This window comes from Harpia harpyja, chromosome 16 (genome assembly GCF_026419915.1).
Source record: "Harpia harpyja isolate bHarHar1 chromosome 16, bHarHar1 primary haplotype, whole genome shotgun sequence".
NCBI classification, from domain to species: domain Eukaryota; kingdom Metazoa; phylum Chordata; class Aves; order Accipitriformes; family Accipitridae; genus Harpia; species Harpia harpyja.
Window position 1 is genome coordinate 27,468,176 of NC_068955.1, and position 16,846 is coordinate 27,485,021.

The 16,846-nt window shown below is 37.2% G+C and overlaps 1 protein-coding gene across 2 annotated transcripts in view; it reads right to left on the reverse strand.

The window, feature by feature from the left end:
- Nucleotides 1-16,373, reverse strand: part of ANO3 (anoctamin 3) — a 216,190-nt gene extending 199,817 nt beyond the window's left edge. For both annotated transcript variants that reach the window (XM_052811451.1, XM_052811450.1), the window contains exon 1: nucleotides 15,861-16,373. In XM_052811451.1, coding sequence (XP_052667411.1) covers nucleotides 15,861-16,014 — 154 coding nt within the window. In that variant the 5' untranslated portion in view covers nucleotides 16,015-16,373. The remainder of the gene's footprint in view (nucleotides 1-15,860) is intronic.
- Nucleotides 16,374-16,846: the final 473 nt, after the last annotated feature.

A 16,846-nucleotide genomic window follows, 5' to 3' on the forward strand; every position in this document is an offset into this window, starting at 1 on the left:
CACATTAATGAAGTAGAAAGGGAGTCAGAAAGTTTATTGATAGAGGAATACACAACATGAAAAGAAATTAGCCGTGAAGCTATGCCTATGTTGATCATTTTTATGTTCTGCAGAAAGATTGCATGATAAGAACAGAGGCTGAATGTCTCAAAAGCACCATATTAGCACAGTCATTTCTGGTAAATAAATCAAAAAGGACTTCCAGCACCTAAAAAAAAAAAAAAGGCAATTTATGGCAATATATTTCATTAGCTAAGTGACACAATGCTGATTTATTTTTAATAATTGATTCCAGAGTCTCAGTGACATGCACATAACAGCCTCATTTCTTACGGAGACTGGATTCATGTTTTCAGTGCTGAAGATGTGCTTCCTCACCATGAACAGACAGTAGCTTTCTTACCACTCTCTACCTTTTGTCCTAAAAAATCCACACTGAGATACCAAATTCAGCCAGGGGAAAATTCTGTATTCTGAGTAAATTTGCCACAGTTCGATAAGAAAAAAAGAAAGAAAGAAAAAGTCTTCTTTTTAAAAAAATGTAGAGCTTATCAGTAGCTCAGAAACAGCATGGAAGAGGCCAAATGGGAAAGGTTGAAGACTAAACAAGGAAGTCAAAACTTAAGGTCCAGATGTTTCCTAGCCTAAGTTGGCACACTGCCTCCCAGTTTCTGTGGAAGCTCTCCCATTTGAATGCTGTGTCAATTTTAACCATTGTGAAAAAAGCTGCAGTCACATCTACTAATGGTTTCTAAGTAATGGGGGGATATAGAAATAGTACTACTACTATCACAGCAGCCTTGATTCAGTGCACTATGTAAAAGGTAATCTGTGTTCACACAGAGCCTTAGTAATTTCAGAATATGGTTGCTGAAGTAATAGACTCTCCAACTTTCGCCTATTTTTTAGCTAAGCCAACTCCTGACCAACTTGTCAGCTTTTACATATTACACCTGATTCTCCGGGGTTTGTCAAATGCAAAGGTAGTCATAGAAGGGCACAACCTTCTAATGTAGTAGATTTTAACATACATGATGTAAATAACAATGCTACATGTCAAACCAGATTCTATGAGAAATAGCTTTCACAAACAAATATGATTAAAAAATTACCTTTTAATGTTTAATTAGTTGACACTCTTACATCAACAGTCAAGTCTGATGATTTTCCTTATAAGTGCCAACTTGCGCCCAAGCTAAATATATGTATTAAACTGTCCAGAAGCAGTAAAGATGAAGAAATATCTCATCACATCTTTGTCGCTAATGCTGCTCTTTCAATGCAGTGCCCAGTTTCTGCAGGAAATGCCATCTGAGTGAATTCTGTGGAGCAGAAAGTCCTTTGTTTTGCTGTTCTATTGAAATTCTAAGTTTTCTTCCAAAGATTTGCTGACACGTACTGCAGCATTACCACGTAGTACCTGTACGTTCAGGATCCTGATACTGTCATGCTAAGAAACACTCCTCATGAACACATGCAAAGACAAAAAGAATCCAAGGCCCATGTTACTCATTGTAAGTGTCATTCAATCTGATAAAATTGAAGATAACTTCTAAAATGCAACATGTACATCACAGAAGTGACTTATATCAAGTTTTCTTATTTAAATAAAAACCACAGTTGTATGTTCCATCTGCAAGAGGCTGGTAAAGTAATTAAAAAATGCCATTGTCTTAAAAGGTATTTTGCAAATCCTCATCCCTTTTCTAGGCTAGAATTGCAAAGGCGTTTATAATGAAAAAACTGTCAAGAACCACAAAAATTCCATTAACACTGATGGTAAAAGTCCTTGTTAATGGTAATTGTTAACCAGTTCTCTTCCCTGAAACCCTTAATCTGATTAAATCTGATTTAATCTGATTAAAGATTAAAAATCAGATTTAATCAGATTAAAAATCTTTAATCAGGACATGTCCATATTCTGTCATTAAAGGATGTAATTTTCACTATTTATTTCCATACAACAAAACCTTTGTGAAAGAAGTGGTCAAACCTTCTTGAGATGACTAAGCTTACAACTTTTCCCTCTAGACCTCGTGGTATTTTATTTTAGCTACACACATTGAAATACTGATATCAGTTTTTAGCCCAAGCCTATGCTGCAAGAATGTGGCCAAATCAAAATTTACCTTCATAATTTCTTGACAGTTTAATCTTTTTGACATCTTCTGCAACTACCTATGTCTAAAGACTAAATTCTGATTATTACTTACTGTGTGTGACTCCGTATAAGATTTGACTGTCATTTTTTGTTGGAATGAAAGTTTCAGGAAGGAATAATGAACAAAGGAACTTTAAATTCAAGGTGTAGTGTATTTGTAGTATACCAACGCCGTGCAACTACTATCTACTGGAGAATGTTTTAAGCATTAACTGACATTCAAGTCAATAGGACTTCAGTTTCAACTTACATTATATCCCAATGTTGCGCTGCAGCTACCCGAGGCTGACACTGAGGAATGCAGACCGAGGCCCAGAATTTCTTAAACAAGCAGCCTCAGAGCCAGTGCTGGTGCGTGCCAGCGCGGAAGGGGAAAACAAAGAACTTTGTGCGGTCAGGCCGCTCGGTATCCCTTTCATAGGAAAATTTAGATACGCGACACACTGCCAACGAGAAATGCAAGAGCTTTAGACGGCGCTGGGTACTACGCTGTGGTGTTAGCAATGTGCTGCCCGAGATGACTACTCACACAGCAGCAATTTCAAGGAGCCAAGTCTTCTCCCATGACGTGCAACTATCAATAGGAGTTATTTGTGCTCCTGCTTGGAGTCTTGGTCCTTTGGAGAATTTTTTTAAAGTTATAAAACGTGTCAAAAAGTAATTCATACTGTAATGGCAAGTGGAAAATGAGAGACAATAGTGGGATTCCACTTTTGAGAACAAAATTATCAGCTTGACTCTAAACACTAAAACCCTTGATTTGCTATAAAAAGTTCTTCCAAAACCTATCTGGATTTCTTAAGAGAGCTCTGCACAGCAGCTTTTGTTCACATCTGATCATCATCTTCAGCGAGAGGAACGAAAGCACATTTGGAGCCGATTTGGACACTGGAAGCTTTGTTAGAGAACAGAGGAAAGGGGCTGGCTTGTTGGTAGTTGCTTTGTATGGAAAATATACCATTGGATGCAAAGTCCTTAAAAACTTTGCAGCCTCTTATCAGGTTCATGACAGTTATTTCAAGTTTTTAAACCTTATTGGGATCATGTTTCCTAATACTAACTGTACATGTAATGAAAGGAAACTTCTGGTCAGGGCTCTACTCAGGTAGTCTGACAACAACTAGCTGCTCTAACTTGTTACAAAAAATCCCAATGCTTTACTAATAAAAGCTGGTGCTGCAGAACAAGCCTGCATAACCTTTGCTAATTAAGGAACAAGTTGGTGCATTCTTTCATGTGTTTGAACAGCACATTTAAGGCTTTTTCTCCTACTTTAGAAAGAAAAGATGAATAAGAGAAAACTTCTGCCCTGCTGCCCTGCGTGGTGACAGAGAAAGAGTCCCATGGCATCATTAAACTTGTGGCATAATCATCAGAACTATTTTTGGAGGACAGTTTGAACAAAGCTAACAAGCCAACTTGGAATGCGTGGTAGCTTCATATTTGTAACATTCATCTGGTTTTTATATCCCTTATTTTTAAATATCTTCTCAAAAGCCAGAAGGGAACATTCAGGCGTATGATTACGTCTTACTTGCCATTACATATCCGAAGCCTGGATCGCACCCACACCTTTGTCTCGCTCGCACATGGCACGCGCGGCAGTGAACAAAGGAGCGCTGACAGCGCCAAGCGGTCGCCTTCCCAATCTGTTCTCGAAGAAGTCAACATATGTATAGATGCACTGTGAGTTGTTCCAGGTTTTAACAAGATCTCAAATCACCACGTAAAATGCTTCGAAAAGCACATTGCCGCAAGCTTGGCACATCCAAGAGATTCCTTGGTTCTCTCCCTCATTTTTTCAGGAGAAACAGCTAAACCGTTTTTTCCACTCTAAGCCGTTAGTTAAAGTCATTTCTGCAAGCATTACTCCAAACAAATCAATTTGCATTTCTATAAAAAAACCCTTAAAGTAAAAATCTTTCTTTGCAACTCACTTCAACTGTTCCTTTGCAATAGCTAAAGTTGCCTTATGTTTTTTTTAACTGAAAGATTAACACTTAAAATACAGCAATATGAGTAAATGACCACTTTATTGCACCAAAAGCTTTCTCTGATGGAAAAACAGTGGAATTGTCTGTGTATGCCTCCTCACTCCCTCCAAGTGACTTCTCACAAGAGTTTATATGATTCAGACAAGACAATTTTTATGCTCACAGTTGAATTTCCCTGTGGCAATATTCTACAGGATTAAAAATTATGTATGTCTGCATTACAAGTCTGAGGTAAATGCCCCAGCTGAAGCAAACAGGGGGGAATGAATGGCTGTTCTCAGCTTTACAGCAGCAGGAAACCTTGCCCTTGCTGTGCCTACTTTTAAAATTGGAAAGACAAAGGATAACACACTTACCACTTGGAAATCAAAATGGTGCTCAAACTCCAATACTGGCCTTCTCTTTGGACTTGACAGAGCATATCCTGATTCCGTGTGTATTCTTACCATTTTATGAAAAGACATTACTGATACCTTAAAAATATCTTTCCTGTCTAGAAGCAGAAAGTGTTATATTTTATTCTTGCTGAATTACATCTAGTAAGCTTTGTAAGACATACCAAATTAATAACACAATTGGGGAAAAACTGAAAAATACGTTTGCTATTTATTTATTAGAAATCCACAAGCAGCTTTATAGAGTTTATGGCTCACCGGCTCCTTCAAGATCTTGGGCACATCAGTCAGGACCTATTTTTCCAGAAATGTTAAGTGGACCCACAGCTGTGCAAAATGAGAAGGAGCTTTAGTGCTTAGTTAATTGAGGCTCCTCAATCTCTTCACATGTCATTTTTCAAAAAAGTTGCCTAATCATAGAGAAAATTCCTTATTACGGGAGACATTCAAATTTACATAGATGGCATACATCATATCACATCTTGTGTAGTTTTGTCGACTGCACTCACAAAAAAATGCCTAGAAATATCAACTTCGAACTCCCCTCCTCATTTTAGTGCTCCTCACAGAAAGTAGGTATTAAAAATACAATTTTGCAGACTTTTAAAAAAAGGAGAGGATAAGTTTCCTCTTTTTTTCCCCCCTTTTTTTTGAAAGAAGATTAAGCTAGAAAAGAAAAACATGAAAGAAATGGAAATAATTAACATCAGTAGGATCATGCCATTGGCACCAGCAGAGAAAGTCACAAAGTGTCTTATTATTGAGAGACAAGTCAGAGTATTAGAAGAGCAGGGTAAGAAAAGTTGAGGTACTGAAAGTATCTTAAAGTTTAACAATTGGTTTTAAGAAAGGAACTGAAGATGGATGTTTAAAGTGTGTTATACTTGGGAATAGTTATCACTCCAAAAGCAAGAGGTGTAAAGGAATGAGTGAGAAAACAGATGCTAAAAATAAAAAAAGAGACATGCAATGTGAAGTGAAAAGTCACAAGTGAGTTGAAACCAAATCAAAAGTGTTGATGGACAGATGAGAAAAGTTACCTTTGTGCAAAGGTCAGGAAAAAAAGTTAGGAATTTGAGCAGAGAGGAAGACTGTTTCAAGTGCTCTATATTCAGTAAATCAAGAGGGAGAGGAGAATATGTTCTGGTCATGAAGAATGAGAGTAACAGACCTTGTGAAGCTGAAAAATATGAGCTACAGAGAAAGAAAGGAATCAACATTGGTGCCAAAATGTGAACATAAGATTACGAGTCAAATACCTAATGTTAGTTATGAGGGATTTCAGTGAAAATCATAAGATCAGTTCTAGAGGGTCTTTTTTTTTTTTTTTTTCCCCCTAGACTCATTTAAGCACACTTTACCCCAGAGTTTTGAACTGGCTAAAAGCAGTCGTACGGAAACTTCTGTCTCGAGTGACTGAGCTCTGCATTTGTGAAACTGAAGATTGATTTTTCTGAAGCTGAGTGCCATCCCTCCTGCAGGACTTCAGTGCTGCTCAGTCAGATCAAGAGGTAGGATATCCTCGAGGAGGTACTGGAAACATGGCCAACAAGATGCTTTCCTGTTCGCCTTTCCTCTGAAATAACAGATACTGATCGCTGCCAGAAACAGGATACCAAACAAGGTAGATTTTTGACCCGAGTCAGTATGGGAATTCCTGTCTAAGTCCTATGAAGGACAGAAAAGCATAACAGTTCCCTCCCAGAGTTCCCAAATCTTCTGTGCTTTGCTTTTGCCAGCAAAGCAAAGATGATCAGAAGGAAAGCATATGGAGATCCAAGTAATAACATTAGGAAACAAAGTTTTCTAAAAATAAAAGTAACAGTTGCCACATTTAATTCTGCTGTTAACAGATACTATCAAAAGAAAGAGTAGAACATGCCAAAAATGCATGGTATTAAACTTTGTGAATTTTGGTGATGACAAAACGTCTATAAATGGGACACCTATTTGTACTACTTCTTTGAATGGTCCTCGTTATTTCCTTCCTGAGGTAAGTGAACAAGCCAGCAGTATATCCTCAGTGAAAAGGGTGTACAAAACTGCATGCTTCCAAAAATGAAGGAAAAAGATATAAACACCCCCGCATTTGTTACATCATTTAGTTAAATTAGTCAGAGAACAAGGCCAAGTCACTCTCAAGAAAAATAAGATGTCAACATTTGGAATAAACTTCATTGAACTTAGTTTTGATCATCCTTGAATTCTGAAGATTTATGTTCTCCTTGGGTTTTTATAAACAAAAACAAAAAGTGCACAAAAATAGAGACACAGAGTTCCTTAATCCTGAATGACTCAGTCTTTTGTCTTTTTTGACAGAAAGAAAGAAAATACATCAGTGCTATCCCAGAATACACTTGCTATTTTTACTACTGTTTTATTTCTAAAATAACATTAGCTTAGTCAATAGAAGTGAGTGGCAACAATCGGCACCTCATACCAGGCGTTCCGCAGAGCCACAATGAGCGGCCAACTCAGGCATCGTAGCAAAACTAAGCTTCCCTTTCCAAAGTCCTTTGTTTTCTCAGAGACAACTTGCAGAGTCCATGCATTTTTCAAGACAGTCATTTTAAGAAACTCACAGATGAATATAATTATACTCTTGATTGATGTACATCAGAAACTGCCTTTCCGAAAGACTGGCCATGATCTAGTCTTTAGTCTGTCAAAGTGCCATTGAGTAAAAAAAAAGCCTTTTTGGCTTGGCAAGACCCACAGGGCAAGAACCTCTATTCATTAATTTTTTTCTCTCTAAAGCTGCGCTGGCAGAGCTTGCCTTAGTGAGGATCCTGGAAGAGAACGCGTGCAGACCTCCAATGTCTCATCCTTTGGCAAAATAGAAACAGACAGCAGAAATCTGGAGCGTAAATCTATGACATAGTGACATGAGATTTTGGTGGTGGTTCACTTAAATAATTCATTAGTTTCCTTGTTCAAGTTCAGCAGAACATTGTTGAAGTGAAAGAAGGATTGAGTAAACAAATACCCCTGCAAGGATGTTTTCCTTGAATATTTTATGATCTCTTCTTGCAGAACTGAAAACTTTTGAATGGAAAGATGTGGGAGCAGCTTTGGAGTGTCAAAATCAAAACGTTTGGAATATAAAAGGCAAAGATATACCAAAGTGAGATGAGAAAAAGCTTGCAGTGTGGACTGACTCAAGTTATTTTAGTGACTTCATAGAATTCTGGTATTTAGTCCTTTCTCAGTGCCTTGGTAGGGAAAGCAGAAATCAGTTTTAACCTGTCCCAGTACCACGCACAGTGTGATTGACCTGTTATTCCTTATCATAAAAGGAAAAGAACGGGAGAAAGAAATTAAGGAAAACAGTGTATAAAGCAACTACTAGAAGAAAACCTTGTAGATAAGTGTAAGTAAGAGATTTTCCTTTCTAAAAGGAAGTACAAGAAAATTCTTTGTTTCAAAATATGCAAGAAAAAGGCACCGTAAAAATTAGCTTGCACTTTAGGACTCAGGTAAGACTGATACAGTTCATCTTCAACATACATCATTCTGTTCCTTCAAACCAAATTTGCTAAACCTATTTTACTACCTTTATTAGCAACATTCTGAAATAATTAATGTTAGGAGCTGACTACAGTATGAATTTGCATAAAGCACACTGCATTACAGAGCAAACCAGAAGTATAGCAGCAAAATAAGGAAGGTTATTGCTTATTTACAAGATTTATGATACACGATGTAATTTAGAATGCTATTTTGAAGTGCTATCTCTTTCTTTTTGATACAAAAAAGAACATACGTGTTTTAGAAATAGTCACCTTAAATGTTCAAAGCGTTAAAACAGAAACCTGAGGCTAATTCTCTTTACAAAAAGTATACAGCTAGAGAAATTTGGCATAATTGTACTAGCTCAAGAGACTGATGTATTTGGATCCAAGTGACTTCACCATGCCCCCCCCCCAAAGGCAGGACCACAAATATGATAAAGATCTAAATAATTACTAATACTTCTGCATATATAAATACATAAATCCTAAAGATACCATCTCAATTTATTATTTTACCAACAAACCAGCACACTTTAGGATTGAGACTAATAAGCAGCCAAATTCTTTCTCACCATGTGCTTTTGGAAAAACACACTTGTCTCTTCCAGCACCACTCAAATCTCTTTCTATTTATAACATTCAGCTGCCTGAACAGATAACTCTGTGTATAATTCTCTCTCTCCCATGATGTCCCTTCTAAATATTACTAAACTTGTGTTTTCAGGAAGTTCTGTTGATTTTTTAAAAATCAGATCATATCATCGGGTCATACTACAATACTGATACAAATATCACAAAGGTCTAGAAAATCTACTAGAGTTTCTATACATTTATGATGACATAACAGAAACCCAAACATGGGTTGTTTTAATAATACACACACACAAAAGAAACTGATTGTAAGCAATAGCTTATAGATCATGCACTAAATGACATAATTTGTTTCCTCACTGCATACTGTCTAGACACAGCCCATCAGATCATATAGTAAAGTCTGTGTTCAAACATGGGATACCACGGTATTCTGCATCACCAGAGGAGCATCCTTTACTTACCAAAGTTATCGATACATGGCCATCTGTCCACTCTACTTATAACACTCATGACCTTCAGACTTGTTCTTTTAAAACATGTTACAATAGCATATAAAGACATATCCCCAGACTTAAATTTTTAAGAAACCTGAAATACCTCAATGACCTCCCCATCAACCCCGAGTCATCTTGCCTCCTATGTCATATTGGAGACCTGCTTGTCAATTTATGCTCATTATTCAAGGATAAAAGACTTAAGCATACAGACGCACTTCTTCTAACAACTAAGATACAAGGGTTTCATTGTTGTATTCAGGCTTTGCAGGTGTAAGATACTCTGTGCTATAGGAAAACTCTTCACTCTTGACTCTGGTTCCCATTTTTTGACCTTTGTTACCAAGTTTGCACTGAGCTGTTGTGTAAGTATTGACTTCACCTTTCAGATCAGGGAAAGTTTTAGTAATATCTGTGAGGGCAGCATATTCTTTATGTAGACATACTTCATCTATTGCTGCTGAGGGAATTTGGGAAATAAAACCTACGATTATAAATCATTAGTCTTTACTCAGAGTTAGTTGACCTACCCCACTCTCAAACTGAAAGTAAATAGCTCATTAGAGGAAGGAAGAGCACAGCAGAAAAACAATGCCTCTGGGAAAAATTAAATTTCTATATGCAGCTTAGTTTCCATTTATTGTAGCCACGTGAGGATAGAAGGCATGACCCCCGGGGCAGAGGTGAATGCCTCAACATGTTAGGCCTCTCTGTGATCTCCAAATTATTCATTAGCTACAGGCTTATTTGCTGTATTATTAACGAAGTTTTGGTACAGAGGATAGTGCCAAAGAGAGAAAGATCTTCCAGTAGTAGCTCATAGTACATCTTTACGCTGAATAACAAAAAAGACTGATTCTTGCCAGTGCAAGTCTCAGCTCAACTGAGGACATTCTACAGAACTTTGAGTCCCAGCCTCCATCCACATATGAACAGACTGGCTTTCTCCCCTCGCCTTTCCCGCTACCTGCCCCCACCACACAAGATGCCCAACTTCATTTTCAAAATTGGCAGCATTTTACTTGTAGTAATTTGGAGGTAGCAAAGTCTGCCTCCAAGGTAAAGTTAGAATTAAGATAATGTTATCTGTCAGAAATAATGAAATACTTTCTGCTGCATTGAAGTTAGGAGGCTGTTAATAACTTCTATTTCTGCTCTACTGCTGAATTATGTTTCTTGGTGGCTTTCAACTAAATGTTGGCTTGGCATGGCATAACAAGTAGAAGGATTATTTCTGAATATTGATCTTCCTGACAGGAGTCTCTCAATTGCTTCTTGGAATGACAGAAAAATGCATTTCTTGACCTTTTGTTTTACAAGAGAAACTAGAAGAGAAATGTAGAAAAATAGCACCTAATATTTGTGCAAAGATTACTTTGTTAGATTTGTTCAAGCAAACACAGAGTTTCAAAAATTAGTGCAGCTGTTTCAAGTCCTGATTCTGCATTGCACTGCAGCTCACTTGAAGACGAGGACTTCAGTTGGATTGTAACCATTTGACATAATTTGCTGTGTATTGTGTCCGCTCCCTTCTTGTTTTCACTATATAATCCGAGTGTGAGTAATTAAGGCAAATGGGTGGTGTGGTACATATTTATGTACAAAGCTACAACTTATTTATTCTGTCCAGGGGACTTTGTGATGCAACTATGATTGAAGCACTTCTCAAAATCTAGGTAAAGAATTTCATTCAGCAATTAAACTACCTTCTAAAGTTTATAAATAAGAAACACCAGTTTAGCAGATTTTCAGTAAGCAGAAGTATTTTGATGTTTCAGGAATGATGGAAATATTTCCAGTTAAGGGATGTTCATATAGGAGTTTGCAATTAGAAAAAAATCAAATAAAAGCTGTAGATTATTTTTTATCCCCCCCCCCCCCCAGTAAAATTCCTGTTAAATATTTCCATTTTAATAAAGGAAATGTTCTTTTTTGAAGACAATGCCCCACCACTTCGCATTCTAGTTTCATCTGATATCACAAAGCACAGAATTTTATTCCTCTGAGGTGGCACTCCCATAAAGCTGCGATATGTGCATTGTGAAAAGTTTTTCGGAGGGGGTGATGTAGCAAGTTGTCTAGACAGGTTGCTGAGACGGACAACAGCAAGCACCGAGAGCTCAGTCTGCTGCTGCCTCTTGGAAAGGAAAAGAGGGGCAGATACCTGTGGGGAAAGTTCCTAAATTCTTTTCCTTCTCATCATATTTGTTCTGGTGGCAAAAGAGGACAAGCTTTGCTCGTCCTGTCTTAATCCCCCCACGTTCTGATGTCTGGAAAGGGACTTCATTTTATGTTGGTGAAACTCAAACTACCCCCACTGCTCCTCTAACTCCCAAAGGCTCTTCCACACCTTAAGCTCTGCTAAAATAGAAAAATACAGCTGTTACCTCTGTATAAATACACTTACTACATTGATGGTCTTGGACAGAAAATATTAAACAGTTGAAAGTATTTACTCAGTTACATCATCTTTGCCCAATAACTCTTCTTTTCCTTTCCCTGAGCACCCTGTTAGCCTAGCTGTGTTGTTTGTGCCACATGGATCAACTTATTTTGCAGGAACATGTCCTTAATTTTTTTAACCCTTTTTAGTTCTTCAAGTTTAATACTTCATTTTGTTCCTATTATACCCTCATACAGCATATGGGTGATTTCTGATACATAAATAGACCGGCAGTAAAAATAACTTCTGAAACATAGCAACTATTCTCTGGAAAATAACTTTTACATCCTTTCCCCCCAAAACTCATCAGTAAAAGAAACACAAAAAAGGCAGAAAGAAAAAATTGTTTCTCTAGCTTTGTACCATTTTACCAAAAGTCACAGGGTCAAATCCGTGTGCTTTAGTGCACATTTCATTTCAGGAGAGTTTGAGTGCTGTAGTGACCCCACCACTACCAGTTATGCTACTGAGACCTTACTTATGGCTCAAGCTTTTTTAAAAAAAAAAATATATTTTTAAAGAGGTTTCTTTGTTCTTGATCAAGAATTACTAGGACAAAACCATCTCTAGGAACATATTAGAGAATTTACATGGAGAAATGCTTCCGAGTATGATTTGTCTTATAGTTGTAAAACAAAGATTTGGAGATATAGACCATTATTCTATGTTTAAAGTTGTCAGTCATTTTCAGACTAACAAGAGATGAAGCAGAACAACATACGTCAGGGATAATAAGGTTTAGACCTGCACAAATATTTACAGCTGCAATATTCAGATTAGCTTTGCTTTTAGTGAGAAGTCTGAATGGCAAATACACCATCCCCTGGAGAAAATTTTACTCTGGCAAATACAACAGAGATCTAGTCCTGTATTTCTATATTGTGAAAAGCCTGTTGCCCATTGGTGAAGACAAACTGCCGTAGCTGTGACACTGGCATTCATGCTATCATATTGCATTAAAAATAAGTAGCATATAAATCAAAATAAGCTTTAATTTCTTAAAGATTACCTGGCATCTCCAAAAACCCACCAAACCCACGTTATCTGCTGTGTCTACAAGTATCACCGCTCCATTCAAACTTTCACCCGGAGTCCAGGTAATTCGAGTGCTGTGGAAACCAGCCCTGGTCATCGCTCTGTTCGTGAAGCATTCGTCAACCGAGCTTGGTCATGCATTTCAGGACTTCATCTTTTGAAACAATGTCTCAATATTACACTGCAAGTGATAAACCCCCAAAGATTTCCATAACACTCTACATGGGAAAAGTCTGTATTGTATACACAGAATGTTAATTTAACAATACGGTTGTATCCTAGTGTTATTACTCTCTGCAATATGTTCTGACGTATCTGCAGATCCCAAATAAACATGCCTCAGGATTGGTACTTGCATCAGAATTGAAAATGGAGTGATATACAGAAAGTTCAGCTTATTTATAATAACATTCTTTCTCATTTAACAAAAGAGATGTAATTTAACATTTACATCATATTCCAATAGGTTTGGTTTATGTAGGAACAAAAAAATACGGTCAATATTTTTCTGTCGCAGCAACGTTTCCATTTTCCATTCTGAGAACATCAGACTGTATTTCAGGATACCACTTTGTCAGAGTATTCACTTTTCTGTATTTGCACTGTTAGGTGTTATGTTTAAAATTAACACATCAGTACTACAAGAAGAAAAGTTTTTCTTAAGTGATAATCTCTCTCTGTTGAATTCTCTGCCTTATATACAAAAAAATCATAGTACAAGCACAGCATAATGAATTTTAAACAATAAACCTCTTGTAACAGAGCGTGTGGTCAGCAGATTGAACAGAAGAAAAAGGACATGTTCTTCTATATTGCTGCTTTTTTTGCAGGTTCACACTGAGTACTTATGTTTTCATAGCTTATGTACCTTATACTACCATTTTTTGGTGATTTGAGTGATTTTGGAGGAGAGGTCTTTAAATCCTCTTTTAAAAACACTGAAAAGCTAAAAAAGAATTGAGCCTAAACATCAGATTCCCAAGGCTGCAACTGTAGAGGGTGGAGTCCTATGGGGCAGGGGAGCCCACACCAGCAAACCTCAGTGCAGCACCCTCATGTAGGATGTTGATTTCATTGAAGATTTTCATACTGTTATAGCTATCTGCAAAAAACCCCAAATTCTAAGAGCAAAATTTCAGTTACCTCCCATAGCTCAAAGTTTTCATTGTGCTTGTGAAACAGCATTGTTGAAAGAGTCTAGTCAGGAAGAAATAGGGTCCATCATTGTAGTACAACTAAGAGCTGTTTATTTTTATCAATAGCCATGGCTGAGCAAGTCAAAGTTCCTTTTAGGAAAGGACTTGTGGAAGCCAAACAGGACTTGTTTACACTGTTCCATTCAGACTTCAGCCAACCCAACACTGGCAACTAAAAAGGGCTTCCTTACTTTAAAGTAAATACATCAATATAATATATATATATCTTGATATATATATATATATCAAGGAAAATTTTAGAAGGCAAAAAATGAGATTGCATTTGCTTTAAGTCATCATTCATAAACCCCCCAAAATACTAAGACAACGTGTCAGCATTTATTGGATTCTTCCTATGATGCAAAAACACAAACTAAGAAAATCTTCAAATTCTGACAAAACATTTGTCAAAGATGCTTACTAGCACCGTTCCTGCTTTAGGAATAGTAAACACTGTTTGCGATACATACTTGCAAGACAATTCCTTTTAAAAGAAAACAATTGTTTTTTCCAAATGGAAGAATCCCAACAAGGAGATTTGATCTTTTATTATCTCTTTCCTGCAGAACTCTGAATGGTATTGTTTCACAAACTATGCTGGTCACGCTAAAAGTTCATTTTACTCTTGATCGACTGGGTAGGCTAGAACACATTACTTTGATACTTAGGGAACATAGCAAAGTATATCACCTAGCACAGGCATAAATTCTTTAATGGCACTTCTTTGGGATAGGAGAGGTAATTTTAAAGTTATGTTATAGGATCCCAGGGGAACAGACGGACACCCGATTACTGACCTTGCAAAAACCTGCTAACACACAAAAGAAACTTTCAAAAATTTATCTACTGAGAAAATTCTGTTTTACAGAAGTTAGTGAAGGCTTTACAGGAAGTAAAACTAGAAAATTTCTATTAGGGAAAGCGCAAGTTAGCTGTTTTTCTTGCAAAAGAGTAGATCGCATGACATCCCAACCATTAGACCATGTTAATGCGTAGGAACTGAATTTATAAGTAAAAAAAAAAGTTCCAAAAGTTTGCTACAGAGTTAAAAATATCAAAGTTTTATTTACATATTCACCTACTTTAAGTGAAAGTTGCAGTCTTCCACTGCAGGTTGGCTGTCCTGTCACAGGATAAAGCATCATTTACCTTCACATATTCTTTATTTGTCTTGTCTGTGCTTTGTTCCAGGGGTCATAAGCAAGTGAAAACACAATCAAAATCAAATTATCCCTTGGGAGTTGTGCAAGTCAAAATACATATGTAGTCCACAAGAAATCAGAGTAGCCATTCTTAAAAGCTATTTCCTAGGTGAATGACCATCCAATACTTTAGAAGGCTTTAAGGGCATAACTGGGGTTCCATTGATTAACTGCAGATGTGTCCCCTTGGTTATATTAAACAATCCAAGGCAGCTACATTCTGTATTTTCCATGACTATGAACTTTCAGAGAAATTAAAGTTTCACAATGCTTATTTAATTGACATTTTTGGGGACCTATTGTTAGCTAATATGTGACACCTGTCACAAAATAAAAACAATCAATGAGCCACAACTGTCATAAAAAAAAAACTTACAGCATATACAGTTCCTTCTTTACAAGCCCTGATGTGATAAAAAATACCAGAGAAAGGAGAAGAGGAGCCACAGTGCTAAGCACGACAGAGCACAACTTATATACACACTTTATAGAGTCTAATATCAGAGCAGCTGCTGGGGCTGCTCTAACTTACACAAAACCTATGTCATCTCCTACAGAAAGCCCGTCTTCCAGGTAATGCCAACATAAGTCTCCTGCGTTCTTCTTCCAGCAGTACCTTAAGTGCTAGAGTGTTCAGGAGACGCTGATTTTTTTTTTTTAAACAGACATCTGTTCTACCCTGTGTCTAAAGCAAAAATTACTTTATATATTACATGCATGCGACAGCAACAAATCCTGTGTTTTCCTTATTGGGTCTTACAGTTTACTTGCAACATGTTACACGAATAAACAGACACAGATTTGAGAAAATAGTTTATATAAATGCATGCTTACCAGCTGGTGCAGAATGTGAGCAGTGAAGTTGAAAACCGTGATAATCGGCACATGATTCACTGAATTTGCTTTCCTTGAAATCTGACTTGGAATCCTTTTTGCTCTCAATCTCATCTGAAGAAAGCTTATCCAGTTCAATTATCACAGCTGACATTGTAAGACAGTTTCAGTATAACTCAAAATAAAAACAAAGCTGAACAAAAGCAGCCACCACTTTAAGTTCAGCTTCCCCAAACTTGCAGTCCGGGCAAAAATAACTTCCTATCACAAAAAAAAAAAATTTTCCCCAAACAGTAATAGTGCAAAATGTTTAAGTCAATGACTGAGAAACTATATTTCCATGACGCTGTTCTTCCAGCTCTGCAGCATTTGCTAAATATTGCAGCTCTTCTCTAAGGTAGGAAACTACTACTTTAAAAAGTTCTGTTCTTGTAGTGACAACAACATTATGGCATTTCTGTGTAGCTGCTACAAAAATAGCAAGGATGAGTGGCGACATCTGTATGTCTGCGAAGTTGTGGACTTACTAACTTTGTTTTAAGAGTCTAATTTACGTTTTGTTACCCACTGGTCCAGCTGGGAGGGGCTAAGCGATACCAATGGAAACAAGTGCATCCCGCACGCCAGCCCGGCAGCGAGCCTGGCAGCTGCACGGGGGAAGTTACTTGTGCCACAGTTATGTTTCCTCGGTGAACACTCAGGTCTTTGTCTGGGATGTGTGCAGCAAGATAAATGACCACAGGCTGCATCGTCCCTTGAAAACAAGTAAAATAAGAAAGAGAGCCATTTCTTAGAGCCTCAAATCCAAAAAGCCTCTTCGTAGGGAAACCAGTGCCAGTAATATTAAGGAAAGTGATTTAATCTTTTAAGTTTTGTTTTGCTTGGGTTTTTTTTGTTTTGTTTTTTTTTAATTTTCCTTTCCTTAGATGCAAGTAAACCTCAAGAGAACTGAAGGCAGAAAATGATCCGTTTCTTTGCAGCCTCTG